This window comes from Motacilla alba, chromosome 14 (genome assembly GCF_015832195.1).
Source record: "Motacilla alba alba isolate MOTALB_02 chromosome 14, Motacilla_alba_V1.0_pri, whole genome shotgun sequence".
In the NCBI taxonomy this organism is placed as follows: domain Eukaryota; kingdom Metazoa; phylum Chordata; class Aves; order Passeriformes; family Motacillidae; genus Motacilla; species Motacilla alba.
The window spans coordinates 2,970,149-2,985,232 of NC_052029.1; the positions used below are offsets into that span (position 1 = coordinate 2,970,149).

Genomic DNA, 15,084 nt, shown 5'->3' on the forward strand with positions numbered 1-15,084 from the left:
TGCTGCATAGTTCTAAATTTATCACTAGTAGATGTGAGAGAAATCTGGGAGAGAAAAAGTATTTTTGTCTGTTGGCCCACAGTTCACTTGCAGATCTTTTCTGTGATCTGTATTTTAATTTCCAGTATTAATAAAAAAGAGGTATTTGCTGCTCTTCTCTTTTATAAGAGTACTAAGGAAGTAATCATCACTTTCCCACCCCCAAAAAATGTAAGATTGTTGTTAACTTTATGACAGAGAATGGTTTAGCTGAAATTAAAATCACCCACATTACTGTAAACATCATCACTTAATTTCGTTTTGCAGGACTGGGATCTTATGCAAACACATTTTGCTTGAGGTAATTTGTATCTGCTGCCTCTTCTGATGCTTTGAAACCTTCAAACACAACCTTTGGCTGTGTGTCCAGTGAGTGCAGCGTGGACAGGGCACAGCTGCAGGGGGAGCAAACCATTTGTATGATTGGGAACTGGTGACTGGCTTTTCAGGCTGGGCTGTGGACAGCAGGAGAGCCCAGTGCTCATGTCTGCTGGTTATCCCAGGGGTTTTGTTGGTGGCTGTTCAAACCCCTGGCTCTAGAATTTCCCTGTGTAGATGAAGAAGGTGTTGGAATGATACCAACTTCAGTCTGACACTGATTCTTGTTGCCTCTGCTGTTTTGGCAGGTTGGGCAAAGCCCTTAACGTGTGGCTGTGTTTCTTGTATGTTGCCTGTGTTGCTGAGTTAGTGTGAGACAACATGTGGTTATTGCAGTCATGTAGGAAAAGCTTTTATCATTCCAAAGATGGTCAGGTGAGAAAACTGCTGGTGTTTTCCTGAAGCAGATTTTTAAATGGAGTGTGCTGGCATGTAACCTACACTAAACAAATATTTAGATTGCTTCATTGTAGTGATGTCCAAACACTGGGCATGAAAGTTCATGCTTAATCTCCTGGTCAGGTATTTGTTACTAATCAAAGAATTTTTTCAGATCTGTCTGTATCTCTCATGCATATGAAAAGGGAAATAGAAGAGCAGCAGCATTTCTGTTGCTCTGAAAGTTTATTTCTTCTAGGTGCTGGGTATTGGAGTCTGGCACACTGCTGGTCCTGCTTATATGGCTGGGCACCTGCTTTCTGAAATTCAAAGGCCCTTTCAAAATTGTGTTTGTTTCCAGTTTGATTACTGAAAACTTTTTCCCAGCAGCAGTGTAATCATCACTCTTAAGTCCCCTGCATCCCACACAACTGATGTAGCAGTTAAATGTGTCCTCTTCAGTGGGACCTGCTAGTAGAAGAACATGCTGATGCTCTTTATATACCGAGTGCTGTTAATTTAAATTGGACAAGAAGGGCTTTGTTGGCAAAATTCCTATTTTTCACTGACTGATGAGGTGGAAAAAATACACAAGTTTTAAGTACCCAGGTGCTTCTTCCAGCAGAAGACAAAAAGGCATCTTCAAAACTGGAACGGACTGGTCCAACTTTGATTTGTATCAGGCAATTTTAGAAGTAACAGAGGTTGGTGCCTTGGAATAGAAGAGATTCCAAGGGGAGAGTGGAGGCAGAGAAGTGCAGATCCCCTGGAGGGAGGGAGGGAAATGCACCTGCTTTGTGAGCTGGGAAAGGAAAGGAGTTTAACTTTCATATGCCATGGAACCAATATCATAATTGATTTTTTCCTCACCAACATTATGAATTTTTGCTTCAGGATGTGTGTTTCCATTGAAGATCAGGTTGTAGAGACCAGGAATGGAGCAGCTGGTTTTGTGAGAGCCATTCCTTCAGAGGCAGCTCCATCCCTGTAAGATCCTTCTTTTGCAGTGCAGCAGTTCCCTTCCGGGACACTCGGTGCACTCAGTCCATGGAGAGAGTTCATCAGCATGGAGTCCAGTCGGTGTTCTGGTGGTGATGAGTTTCTGTCTGAAATTGTCCACAATTAAAGTAATTTATGAAGTGGTTCTGTATTGTTATTTTTGGAAGACTTCATCGAGGAAGAGTTGGGAAAAGCTTCTTTTCAATCCCTGCATGTCAGGAGCACCCACAGGTATTTTTGGTGGCACAAACTGAGGCTGTGGAGTGGGCAGACTGCTAGGTTGAGTTGGTGATGTATGGCAAGCTTGATAATGTAGGGTTGGGGTTTTCCCACTGTATGCTCACTACAAAGGTTATTTCAGATTTATCTTGTAGCCGCAATAGTTCCTAAGAGGGTTGGAGTCATCCTTTTTTATACTGAATGGCTGTCTTTAATTTATTATTAATCTAGCACCACTTGTGTCCTAGGTAAGGTTTACTGTTGCTTTTTCCCCTGAGCTATTGGAACCCAGATAAATTACTTTGGAACCGACCTTTCCTAGAGCTTGAGGTGCATGTATTTCTTAATGCTCTCAGGAGGGACAAAATTAGATCAGTTTGGGTGCCTTAACTCCATTTCCATGTAGCATATTTGTGTAGATAATTGGATTTCTTTTAGCCTCCAGGCTCAATTTCCTGATCATTGTTATGCTTTTTTGGGTTTTTTTAATAGACAATGGCAGCCTATTCATGATAATCCTTCCTCCAGGTTACTGGGCTGTGTTTGCTTGTATTAATTTCTGCTCAGTGGAGCTGTGTTTGGGTCCTCAGAGTACATATTTTATTTCCTGCTGAAAGCAAGTTGAGCAGCAAAAGTGTTTGAGGTGTGTTGATGGTGGCCATGCAACAAAAAGGTATTCAGAAGACTGTCACTGTCAAAACAAATTGCTTGTCAAGTGTCTCTCTTTGTTGGCTTCTTCTCAGCCTTTCATCATTTGCACTTTTCAAAAACATCCTTCAGTTTCTGAGTGTTTTACCAGGAATACGCCCCCTCCCAATGTTTATGGAGATGCCTGCCAATCTTCTTTCTTTCCCCTGAAAAAAAATATGAGGCAATTACTCCTTTGAAGCCATAAAATAATGCTATGTTAAATTGGTTTGCAATAGCTTTTTTTGTAGTTTTTCTGAAGGTGGTATAGCCAGCAAGCAAATATTCCAATGAGGAGGCACATCTATGGTAGCATATGTTACAGCAGACTTTGCATTTTTAGTAGCAGAGCTGACTAACTGAAGGAGTTTCAGCAAATTTAGCAAAGGCTTCTGTTACAAAAACCCCAAGTTACTGACAAACAAGGGTTTGAATGTCCCTTTCTAACAAACAGCAGTTCTCGTGTGATAACGTTTGTTTCCTCTGTCCCTCTTTCACTGGACTCCAGTGTTCTTCCTTGTATTTGTTCTGAAAGGCTTCCTTTCTGTAAGCCTGTGCTTTTCCATTCATCCACCCATTCCTTGAAACACCCTTCCTGTAATGTCACCCCATTGTGTAGATTGTCATTTGGGCTCTCTAGGTTCTCTTTTCATCATCACTGGCAGAAATCTGCTGTGTTTTGTATTAAGTAATTGTTGGAGTTTTTCAGTTTGCCTCCCCTTTCTCGTGTGGGTTAGTATAAAGCTTTTATCAGATTCATTTTTCAGTACGTTTATGAAGTTGTTTCAGGAAACAAGTCCTTTTGTAATCTTGATTGGGGAAAAAGTGGCAGTTGGGTGTTAAAATGGAAACAGGTGTTTCTGATGTGGAAGCGAGTGCAGGTGCTAACTCAGTCCTGCTCTGTACACCTCTTGTAAATGAGGGTTCAGGATTCTTTGCCTTGAAAGCTTTTTCAGTCTCCTTTTCCTAAGCTGTGCTTGTTGCCTGGGGCACAGAGAGGGGCAGAGAAGGATTTCAGTGGGATTTCAGTGTACTATGAGTCTGGCCAGCCTTGTGCCTGCCGTGTGGATCCCTGCAGGAGCAGTGGTGCCTGTGTGTGCCAGGCCCTTCACAGAATCCTGCAACCACAAGGCTTGGCATCCTCTTTTCTTAAGTCTCATGGGTATAGAAGCACTAGAACCAACTGGGAAGAGCTGTGGGTTGTTTGGGGCTGCATGGAAGGTTTTTTGGTGGGAATGATAGCAATAGTCTAGGAAAGAAACTGAGGTTTAGAATCTGCTCTAAATCAGCCTCTTCTGTTTCTCTTAAGGTAAGCATGAATTAAAAAGTGTCATGGAAATCAGCTCCATAAATGCTGTGTACTGTGGGAAAACACACGGCAGCCACTGCTAGTGCAAGGACTAAATTACCTTAGCCTGTTTTCTCCATGTTGTCAAACAGCCTGCAACGTATCCCTGGAATTCACCTTCCATTAACCTTAGACTCTCCTCAGCAGTTATATTTCCTTTACAGGAATTTAACCCTTAATAGTTCATCCTGGTTTTTAATATTATCTCTTTTTTTTCCTTTGTATTTTGTGTACTTGCCTCGTTTATTTTCTTTTGTTGTGTTTTGTTTTGTGTTTATGGCCATGTTCCCATTTCAGAGACCAATGTCCTCTAACTGATGAGCAATTGGTTTCAGGGTAAGACCAAACATTCTGAACAATCACCTTTGTCTAGAATGGCTTTCTTTTCTCACCATCCTTTTAATTGTGCTTTTGTTTCTGGTTTCTGTTTTACACTGAATGATGAGAAAATCATATGCTAAATCACAGTGTTTGTAGGAAATGTATTGCTAAAAGTTTGTGCCAGGATAATTACCAAGGTCCTACTAACATTTCTGTGCTTCCTGTTGGGAATCCAGAATGGGTGTGGCACTTCTGTGAATGGGGAAAAGCTGGGGGGCTCTGGGAATGCAGCAACTATAGCCTTGGCATTGTAGTTATTCCAACAAGGAGCCCTAAATCAGATTGTTTTCTGAGCAGAAATGGCTTGAAAGTACAGATCAGTGAGTAATCTATTTAATCCCAGGGTGACGATGGAGAGCTCTTTAGAGGGCCCAGGTCTGAGCAGCTGTGCTGGCTGCTTGTTCTTGGTGCCCCAATCAGCTGAATGGGGTGATTACACACATAGAGGGAAAAGTGCTTAACTCAGGGCCCCAGAAGGCAAAAAAAAAAAAAAGCATCCCTAGTCCCTGCTTAACATAAACCTCACCTACATACTCAGATCCTGTTCTGAACTACTTCAAAGAAAAATTCTTAATAAAAGCCTTGCTTTGAATTCCTGTGGCATGTAAAAAGTTATGATCCATTCTTGGGGGAAAAAAATGAATTCATGTTGGAATCCTCCCCCCCTTCTTTTCAATGTGCTGTTGCTATGTTGTGCTCTGGAGAGGAGTGGTAGAATATTTTGGGCAAATCAAAGCTTTTGTTTATTGTATATTCTTTCTGCCTGCTGAATTCCTTAGTACAGAAGAGGTTTGCTTCCCCCTGGAATTCACAATGCTCAGATTAATCTCATAAAAGGAGAAAGGTTACTGCCCAACTGTAAAACCTAATCTGCTTCTAACAAACTCTTGGGCTCTGAGAAGTCAGTGTTTTTAGGTCATCTTTACATACCCCAAAGATGGGAAAATGTGTGCTGAAACATTTAAAGTTGAAGTGTCATTTTTGAAGATGAGGTGACTAACTGAAGGAATGGGAATAACGCTGAATCTGCTGTTCCTTGATTTCCCTATTATCCCGAGGCCTAAGAAATGTCAAAATTGTGTAGAGCACTGAGAGTTAAAAAAACCCAGACAGCAAAACTATAAATCCAGGCTGTCAGAGGAGGAGAATGGGGCTGGATTCCAGGTGACTCTGGGGAGAGCCTGTGCTGATAGGAGGTGCACCTGTGTCAGGATTCTGTCCCTGAGCATGTCCTCTGGCTGCAATTCAGTACTCTCAGACACAGAAGACCCTGCTAGTGAGAAGATCCTGAGGACTTTCCAAAATCAGCCTTTTAATCTCTTCCTCCCCAAAGAGCCACATGTGAGGTAGGGCAGTCAGGGCTGTTGGTGTCAAGAGCTCCCCTGGGAAACTGCTGAATTCCCACCTTTAGCACCACATTTATCTGTTAAAGGATCTGCTGGTGTAATTCCTTGTGGAAGTTATCAGAATGATCAGTTTATCAGCTCCCAGGTATCCTTTGCCAAGGCTGGAGGAGGGAAAGGTAACTAATTTCTTACCAGGAAGGCAACATTTTCTAGTTTGCCCTCCTTCTCCCTTCACCCCCCAAAACATATGCTCCTTTTGGATCCACTGCTGTTCCCATCTTCCTGGCTCCGTGATGAGCCTATCAGTAAGCTGCTGAACAGGGCAAGAAGAGGAGGAGAAGCTCACTGCTGTCACGGTGACTTTTTTTCCTGTTTTGGATGTGATCTCCAGGGACTGTCAGTCCAGGTCCTGTTCCAGTGCTTTGCCCTTTCCTCCCAGACTTCCCAAGTTGAGCAGCCCAATGGCTGAGGAGTGTGGGTTCAGTGGCCCCAGGAGTCTCTGGCTAGTCTTTGCTTGCCCTTAGCTTGGAGTTTGGAGCAGAGCAGCCAGGGATTTGGAAGTTTGTACACAGCTGCTCCTTCCACAAACCAAACATAAGCATTGTGCTGTGGTCGGAGTGACCTGTTTGTACAAGCACCAGGGGCTTTGGCAGTTTGGACCTGTGTGGTCCTTCATCTCCAGTATTTGTAAATAAAAGGAATTCCCCCTGTGTCCTTGAGTGCATTTGTCATAATTTCTGTAGTAGTCCATGACTCAGAGGGAAGCAGGACTAAGCTGCATTAATTGCTTCTCTGGGCATGGAGGGCTCACTTGTGGCTAAGAGATAAGGTGAGCACAGCACACACCCATGCCTGCCCTCCTCTCTGAGTGATACTGGGTTATCTGGGATACCTGCCTGCTCTAGGGGGATGGTGTGGCAGGGACACACATCCTTGGGTGTAAATACACAAAATGCAATAAACATTTTCATTCTTAAAAACCAGCTCTCATCAGAAAGTGGTCTGAAATTCATTTGGCCAAGTTGGAGCTTCTGTAAAACAAATGAGGAGAGAACTTGTCAATAACAAGCCTTGCACTGCTCCTATTCTAGAGCAACAAGTTTACTCTAGCAGCTGAGGTCCTCTTCCCTGTGGGTTTGGGCTTCACTGTCCCAGGGGACACCTTGAGGAAAACAAGTGTTGGTAGAGACCAGACCAATGCTGTGAGGCCATCAGAAAGAGCAGTTGTGGAATTCTTCCCTTGTCCCAGAGGATTTTTAGCTGGTTTTGTAGCAGTGGCTGTGTTTCACAGGGCAGACCCCTCGTGGATACTTGTCCTCCAGTCTCAGAGCTGCTGCCTTGCCCTCACCTGTCCAGAGCAATTCAGTAACCCCATGGCTGGGCCCTGGGAAGGGCCTGGCCTGTCATGAATGTGATTTATCAAATGGGAAAGCCCAGGTGAGGCCAGGCAGCTCTTGGAAGGTGCCAGTGGTCTGCTTAGCACAGGTTGAGATCTGTTAAATGAGGAACTTGGAATGTCACTGATGAGCTTTGGGAAAGGAAGGACAAGCATTGGCTGTGTTTCTTTTAATTGAATCAGCTCTTTCTTGCCTTCCCCTCTGCCATACCGGGTGGCTTAAAGATCTCTGTTGTGCTTGAGTGACAGGCTGTGTCAATATGTAATTGCTTAGTAAGTTCATTAACCTGCTAAATCCAGGCAATGGCTAACTCCAGCTCTTTTTATATTTAAGCAAACTGCATCTAATCTTTTCAATGTATTTTGCTGAGCATGTAATTAAATGAGCATGACCCTGCAGTCTTTGTTGTGAACGCTTCCTGTTTTATAATTGTGATGATCTGAGGGATGTAATTTAGGGGTCCTTAATTTTACATAATTGGTGGTACTCCAGGTACAGCAATCTAGTCACAATTTACAATGCCTTAAAAACTTCAGAGTTAAATATATCTGTATTTGGAGGAATATTTTAGGGGTGTGCTTTTTGAAAACTGTAATAACTTCTCTTTCTGCTCTTCAAGGTTTTCAGATGTCATCCTGGCAACGATTTTGGCTACCAAGTCAGATATGTGTGGCAAAAAGTTTGAACTGAAGATTGATAATGTTCGCTTTGTCGGCCATCCCACCTTGCTCCAGCATGCCCTCGGGCAGGTAGGTATGAGATCCCCTCTGGGGACCTGCCTTCTTCACAAACTGCCTGGCTTTAGTGAGGAAACCTGCAATTCAGAATGGGCATGTTGGCTTTTGACCCTGCTTTTACTTCCTGATGCTCCAAGCTGTCTTTTACTTACTTCTGGGTCAGTGGAGTGAGCGGCAGACTGAGGGAGCTGTCAGTGATCACAGAAACTCTTCTGGTTACTGTAGGGAAGCAGTGTGAGTAAAGAGAAGTAAAACTGGGCACTCCAACTCAAAAAGCTGTTTCTCACTATTTTAGTTACTGCAAGTTAGCTTTTAGCACCTCTAATTAGCGTGGCAGTTAAAAAACACCACCAAAACCCTTCACAAATGCTAAAAGCTGCGTCAGCCTTGTTTGGCTTTTAACTTTTCCTGAGGCTGAAGATGATCCACAAGACTTAGATGGAATATATAGGATGTTGAGAGAGATCTGAAATTTTCTTGTGGACCAAATCAGGCTGCTGTTCACATTGAGACCTTCCTCCATGGCCTCTGTTTTAGGTGCTTAGAATGAGAGCAGTTTGCTACCTCGGTTATGTAAAAGGCCCTGCTTAAATCCAGGAAAGAATTCACCTGCTTCTGTGTTCCTAATGTTCCCTGTCCTGTTCCTTCTTCCTGCTCAACTGTAGGAATGACCTAGGTTTTGGTAATTTCTGAATCCAACACTGATCCCTGTCACTGAACTGCTTTGGTCTCATGTTTCATCAAATTCGCTAAGTCATTCCTTTTTCAGGGGAAAAAGAAGTTTGCTTGCCAGTTCTATCCTGCTTTCTGGCTATAATTAGAGGTGGAAACAGCTTGTTGGTAACTGTTGGATGATATTTAGAGGACCAGACTGCTTTAATCCCAGTGAGGAGCTGCCCTAAAGCATCAAAAGATGCTACTTTGGGAACTCAGTTGTGAGTCTGCAGGAAATGTCACGGAGGATCACCAAGACTCAGTCCTGAAATGTTAAACTGTCTTGGAAGGCAGGATTCAAGTGTGCCCAAGCTGTGCAAACCCATCAGCAGCTCCAGCCAAGGCAAGTGGGGAACCAGGCCCAGGGTCTGTATTGGGACCCCAGCCAGGAGCAGAAGGGGATAGGACAAGGGTGGGATGTACTTGACCAAGGGTCTGTCCCAGAGACAGGCACAGATCCAAGGTCCATCCTGGGCACAGGCACAGCTCCAGGTCCTGGGCTGCGCTCCGATGGGGTTCCCAGGTCATGGACTCTTGGGGGAAGTTGTGTGGGAACAGGTCCTGGCCAGGGCCATTAAGATCTTTTGGTGCCCTCAAGGCTCTGACAGCAACGGCCTGTTCTCCCTCAGATAATTTTTCTTTATTTTATTAATCTCATCTGAAAGGTTCAACTTCCTAAATGTGCTCTAAACGAGGTTGAAAATTTGCATTTTTTTCACCACTTATTACTGTACATTCTTTGCAATCAGTTTAATCCTAATTGCATGAAATGTCACTTCATTTCAATTTCTCTAAATAAAATTGCATCTGGGCAAATAAAGTTATAAGGAGCTGTAAACACTTTTTTGTTACTTCTGAAGGAGCTTCTTTTTGGGCGTGTCTTACCACCCTAGGAGGCGCCCAGAACTTTCTAGAGTCCAGAATCTTCTAGATGTGGCAGCCATCTCTGCTGGTTTGTGTCGGTCTAAATCTGGGACCCTCCTGCAGTTAGGAGGAAGCCAGATGGAGCTGCTTTTCCATGGAGCTCAGGCAGTGTCTGGAGTAACCCAGCAGCCTCTGCTTTGAGTTTCCTCAGAGTTCATACTGCAGGAAATTAATCCACAGGACAGCTCAGCAAATTTTTACTCCAGTGAGATTCAGGAGTTACGAGAGCACAAACATTTAATCCTGGGTGCCAAGTTGCTTTTTATGTAGCAATGTTCTGAATTCTTCAAATTCCTTCAGCATTTTCTTTCCCAGCTCAGTCTTCTTTTTTTCTGGACATGAGTTGATATGAAATCTAGCCTGCATCCCAACTGATGTTAGTGGTGGTAGTTTCTCTGATTTTAAGGAAGGAACAGGATCACTCCTTACACTTGGAAATTCACAAGATGTCCTGGAACCTGTAACTCCAGAACAGATAAACACAGTAAACTGCCTTTACCACTCTCCCATCACTGCCTTTCTGACAGAATATAATTTTCACTTCAGGACAAAAAAAACCCAAAATGTGTATCACCTCTTAGTTTTCTAAATGTTGAGACCCCTGAGTGAAAGCAGCCAGGTTTTGGCGTTCGGCCCCGAGCAGTTCACTGCTGGTGCTTGGAACCTGTGGGGAAGGGCAGATGCTGCTCTGTGTTTGCCCTGGCTCAGGTGCTGCACATACTTTGGGCAGAGACCAGCTATTGTTTGGCCTGGCAGGTTCCAGCTGTTTGCACTCGGGATTGGGTGGGTGTTGAGCAGGGGAGGTGGGAATGTCCTCTGCATTTTGTGCTCCATCTTGTGGCGACACGTGCTCCCTTTGGAGCTGATCTGCCTGTGCGAATTCCACTTGCCTGTCTCAGCTCCAGTTGTTTCTTCTCACTGGAAAGTTTGAATCTGCCTTAGAAATGGAGCTCTCTGCTACAAAGAGAATAGAGGGGCTGGATAATGTGTTTGAAATCCTGCAGGAAGGGAAAAATCAAACCTTTTATTTTAGTACTGCTGTTCTAGAGCATGTTTTGTGTGATAAAAGCAGCAGCTTGTAACAAGATGAAATTTGAATGGGGATTTTAGGAAAGGAAGGAATAGGTGTGGCCTGAGATCTGTGGAATTGTGTTGACAATATATCTGACAGTGGTGCTAAAGAATTGAAACCTAAGGTCCTAATGATGCTAAATGTAATAACAGAGACACTAAGTAAGGGTGCTGTCTTAACTGGCACTCATTTCTCATTTCCATGCTTGTGACTAAAAGGCTTTGGTTTAAGTCTTCACAGCTGCTCAGCAAAGGCAGTGTTGTAGAGTAACTGTGACACACCAATTAAAAACAAAAGCATAGTTCTATTTTTTGCCCATCATGTTTGATGTTACATATTGATTTGTCCGCTCTTTTTTCTCAGCTTATTTAACTTAAAAAAAAATAAATTATTACTTTCCCTTTGTTACTGTCTCCAGCTGACACTAGCTGATGGAATTTTCTAAAAAATATTTTTCAGGTATCCAAAACTGACCCCTCACCAAAGAGAGAGATGCCCACCATGATTCTGTTCAACGTGGTGTTTGCACTAAGGGTAAGGACTGTCTCCATTCCATCTGACAGTGGGATGTGCCTTGGATGCATGAGACAATGCTGTAGGCTCACACTCCAGGCTTGTTTTATGATTAATGGCCAGTGTTTGAAAGCTGCCTCCTCTCAGCAGTGAGGTCACTGTAAAGGGAGAGTGCCAGGGAGCAGCAGCTGAGCAGCTAAATGAGAAGAAGGTACAAGTGAAGAATAAAGAGGTTTCAATGCTCAGCAAAAACCTGGAACAAATACATAGTTTCTGCCTGGAATTTTTTTCAGGCTTCCTCTATTAACTAGGTGCTGGTGTTAAGGGATCCTGGCTTGGCTAATTAGGTGTATAAAGCCCTAGAAATTTCATTATGTTCAAGCATTACTTGATTTCTGAGCTCTGGCTTTCTTTTCCCAGCCCACAGATTGTTTAAAAATAAAAGAGGGAGCTGGAATAGTCGTCTTTGTGGAAATGGTTGATTTGTGCTCAACTGGATGTAATGGCATGATTTAAAAACCTCCAGCTCCCTGCTTATGAAGGGAACTTTTTTTTTTCTTTTTAGCACTAGTACTTTTCTTACCACTGGCTTTGCAGTGGTGACATGGATGTGGCCCCAGCCTGCATGGCTTGTCCTCAGATGAGGAGCAAGGTTTCACACAGGGCAAGTACCTGAATCAAGACAGAAATTGTTTACAGATCTCTGCTGGGAATCCAATGTTCCTGTGCTTTAGGATGCTCCTGGGTCAGGGAGTGCTGAATTTGCAATGGAGGAGTTGATTTTAGATTTCACATGTTAAGAGATGTTGTTTTGGTGATTTGTTAAAGCCCTGTGCTTTGTTTGCAGGGAAGTGTGTGTAGATGCACCTGGAAACACACACTGATGTACACTGAGCCATGTGGCAGCAGAAGTGTGGAAACCAATGCTCTTTCATTCACAGGGAAGAATAGCCCACATTTTTCTGGAATCTAATTTCTAGTGCTTCTAGGAAAACTTGCTTTCTTTGCCCTTCAGCCATGTGATGATACTGATGTAATTGTGTGTGTGATGCAGCACAAAATCCATTTGCCAAATGAGACACTCTTAGTTCACAGGGAGCAGTCAGTTTCTGGAAAGTGTTGGGCAAGAAGCAAGGGGAAATTTTTTCCTAGGATGGAGCAGTGCAGTGCAGCAGGTGGGTGGAGGCCCTCAGAGATAAAGATGAGTGTCCATCTGCAGTGGGCAGACAGAGCAGGCAAAGGCCCAAGTGTGATAATCAGCACTGATCCTGCTGTGTTTGAGCTTCAGGGCTACCAGCGTGGCGTGACTCAGCAAGAACAGCAGAGTCAAAAAACTGATGAGTCACGGTTTGCTGCTTTCCGTGCCAAGTGGTCACTTGCCAGAACTTTAAATTCCTTTAAATGTCTTAACAAACATGAAGCAGCTGCTGACTCATGCTGGAACTGGTGAATTCCCCCTCACCCCCCTTGGCAGCTGTACTGATGTGATAGATTTTTCCAGCACTTTCTTTCTGGGACTTTCCTAAATGCAGTGTTAGTAATAAGCTATATTTGTGAATTTTTTGGGAGCATAGATCCAAATTAATACAGACTTGGGATGAAAATATTGGTCATGAGCTGGTAGTTGTCACCTAGTTACTGCCTTGTCAGGATGTGGGACAAACACCAGTGTGGCAACATGGAGTTAGTGGGACATGTTAAAGGCACTGCAGCCCTTGTGCTGCCCGTGAGTTTAACCTGAACATTGGGATATTCTGCCTTTTCATAAACCTTGACACTTTCTTGTCCCACCGTGTGAAGTTGATGTCTTTGCTCTCTGCTGGTAGAAGGCCTGTTAACAACTGGAAAAACAAACCAGACAGAGCTATCCCTCTCAGGTGTGGTGTTCCTTTCATGCACTTTGATGAGCTTAGAAATCCAAATTACATTTGGACACCTCTGAGCTTCTGCTTGGTTGCAGAATTCAGTTCATTTTCCAGTCAAGAGGCTGAGTTTCAGTCTCAATGGGAAGCCATTTGCCTGTTCCCCATGGTGCCTGTAGTTGCAGGTGCCCGTGGCTCAGTGGCTGCTCGTGCTCCCCGCAGGCCAACGCGGACCCGTCCGTGATCAGCTGCCTGCACAACCTGTCGCGCAGGATCGCCATCGTCCTGCAGCACGAGGAGCGCCGCTGCCAGTACCTCACCCGCGAGGCCAAGCTCATCCTGGCCATCCAGGACGAGGTGTCTGCCATGTCAGAGAGTGAGTCCTTCCAGCAGCAGGGGCTCTGAACCCGAACACTCTTCCAGAGAGGTGCAGGTCGTGCTTCGTGCTTCTCTTGTGCCTGGGATCACTGTGAACAAGTTTTGGTGCTCTGTAGCATTCTGACAGCTTTTCCCCGCATTTTGCCTCAGCCAAGTTCACTATCCCTATGCAGAGATGTGAGTTTTAGTGGTGAAGTGGTTTCTTTGCTTTCTTTGCTAGTTAGATTCAGCACAATCCCTGGAGACTGTGCACCGAGCCATCATGTTTGCCTCTCCCTGTTAGGCTGACATGGAAGAGCTCCTGTGTGGCCTGCTTCACCCAACCTAGAGCAAGTTTTACATGCTTTAATCTGTCTGCTGAGTCACCAGACTCCTTATGTGGAAGCTTCACTCTTATGTGCTGTTACCTGGTTAGCAAACAGGTACAGAGCATTTTTATAGCCTGTACTTGGAAAATGCTCTGTAACTGTAATGCTCATAACAACATGTGCTATTTAAGGTGAACTCTGACAGTGATGCATTACCTTGCTGCAAGCATTAAAAATTAAAGCTAACATCTAGAAAAACAAAGCATTTAAAGTCATCATTTGTCAAATTTGGTTACATGTGCTTAACTGAGTTGAGGTTTAGTAGAAGCTGGCAATAATTCACTATTATCATTTTAACGTGTAACTTGAGTTATTGTAAAAGATTTGAAAGATAATTGTAGATTAAAATGATACAAATTCTGTCCCTAAGATACAGGTTGATATCCAGTGGGGGAAGAGGAAACTCTTTGATTTGAAGTCAGTTATTTACTTTCTTGTTTTGAATCTTTCTATAGCCACAGAAGGGCCCCAGTCACCTTTTCATCACATCCTACCCAAGTGCAAACTGGCCAGAGATCTCAAAGAGACATATGACAGGTAAGTTGGATTTTAGTCTTAGCTCATAGTGTGCTGTTTCTCATTGAAATCTCTTGGCTTTGCTCCTAAGAATATTATCCACTTCCTCGTGCTGTTAATCATTGGGATTTGGGTTTTAAACCAGGCAGAGCAATGTGAAGCCTGGAAGTCAGGTGAAATGTTTGTAGAACTGCTATCCTAATCATTACCTTGGTCTGTCTTTGGTGTCTTGTTCTTAGAAGCTGATGATTTCTGTCACAGCTTTAAGAATTATTATTTTCTTCCTTAGCACAGGGCCACCTATTGACAAGTGAAGTGTAGGACTGACAAGTGTCATACCAGGGGCATCACAGCCCTGGGGAAGTGCTCTAAACCTGCAGCTAAGGGGAAAGTGCTGCAGGAGCACTGATGGCAAGTCAGGTACTGCCCTGCCCCATTTGTGCATGTCTGGACAGCAAATTTGGATGAGATGCTGAGACTTCCAGCAGAATGGAAAGTGTAACATGCTGTTTCTTGACTGGGTCAGAAGTTGTGGCAAAGGTTTCAAAGCAGTGTGGGGCTGTTGCTGCACTTTAGCAGGAGCCTGTGCCTGTCAGTGCTGCTTCCTGGGGCCCAGAGGCTCCTGCAGCCCTGGACAGAGGGACACAGCACCTCTGTGTGGGGGGTGAGATGCTGTGGCCCTTGCTTGGGGTGTTTGTCAGGGATTCAGGGAATCAGGCTGGAGTTCCTCAGGAACCCTTTGTCCTCCCTGGGTTGTGGCTTCTCAGGTACAAAGGGGATCAGAGCTCTGTAAGGGAAGGCACTGGGAGCCTAAATGATATAGTGGCT

The 15,084-nt window shown here is 44.1% G+C and overlaps 1 protein-coding gene and 1 long non-coding RNA gene across 13 annotated transcripts in view; one reads left to right on the forward strand and one right to left on the reverse strand.

The window, feature by feature from the left end:
* NPRL3 (NPR3 like, GATOR1 complex subunit) overlaps positions 1–15,084 on the forward strand; it is a 42,330-nt gene that overhangs the window by 2,707 nt on the left and 24,539 nt on the right. For 4 of the 11 annotated variants that reach the window (XR_005258694.1, XR_005258695.1, XM_038151708.1 and 1 more), the window contains exons 3-7: positions 4,346–4,384; positions 7,792–7,921; positions 11,079–11,153; positions 13,217–13,370; positions 14,196–14,277. Coding sequence is in view for 9 of the 11 variants with exons in the window: in XM_038151708.1 (XP_038007636.1) it covers positions 4,346–4,384; positions 7,792–7,921; positions 11,079–11,153; positions 13,217–13,370; positions 14,196–14,277 (480 nt within the window). In the remaining 2 variants the exon portion in view is untranslated. Of the gene's footprint in view, positions 1–4,345; positions 4,385–7,790; positions 7,922–11,078; positions 11,154–12,545; positions 13,010–13,173; positions 13,371–13,403; positions 13,550–14,195; positions 14,278–15,084 lie in introns of those variants that run through there. The other 7 variants (XM_038151707.1, XM_038151710.1, XM_038151714.1 and 4 more) reach the window with 7 other exon arrangements.
* LOC119707161 lies at positions 4,392–11,933 on the reverse strand. 2 transcript variants are annotated; one of them, XR_005258696.1, is made up of 3 exons: positions 11,805–11,933; positions 9,509–10,545; positions 4,392–6,806 (listed from the first exon to the last, which is right to left on the reverse strand). It is a non-coding gene; the product is annotated as an uncharacterized LOC119707161 (long non-coding RNA). The 2 variants fall into 2 exon arrangements; XR_005258697.1 differs by lacking the exon at positions 11,805–11,933 and having other exon boundaries at positions 9,509–10,005; positions 10,122–11,068.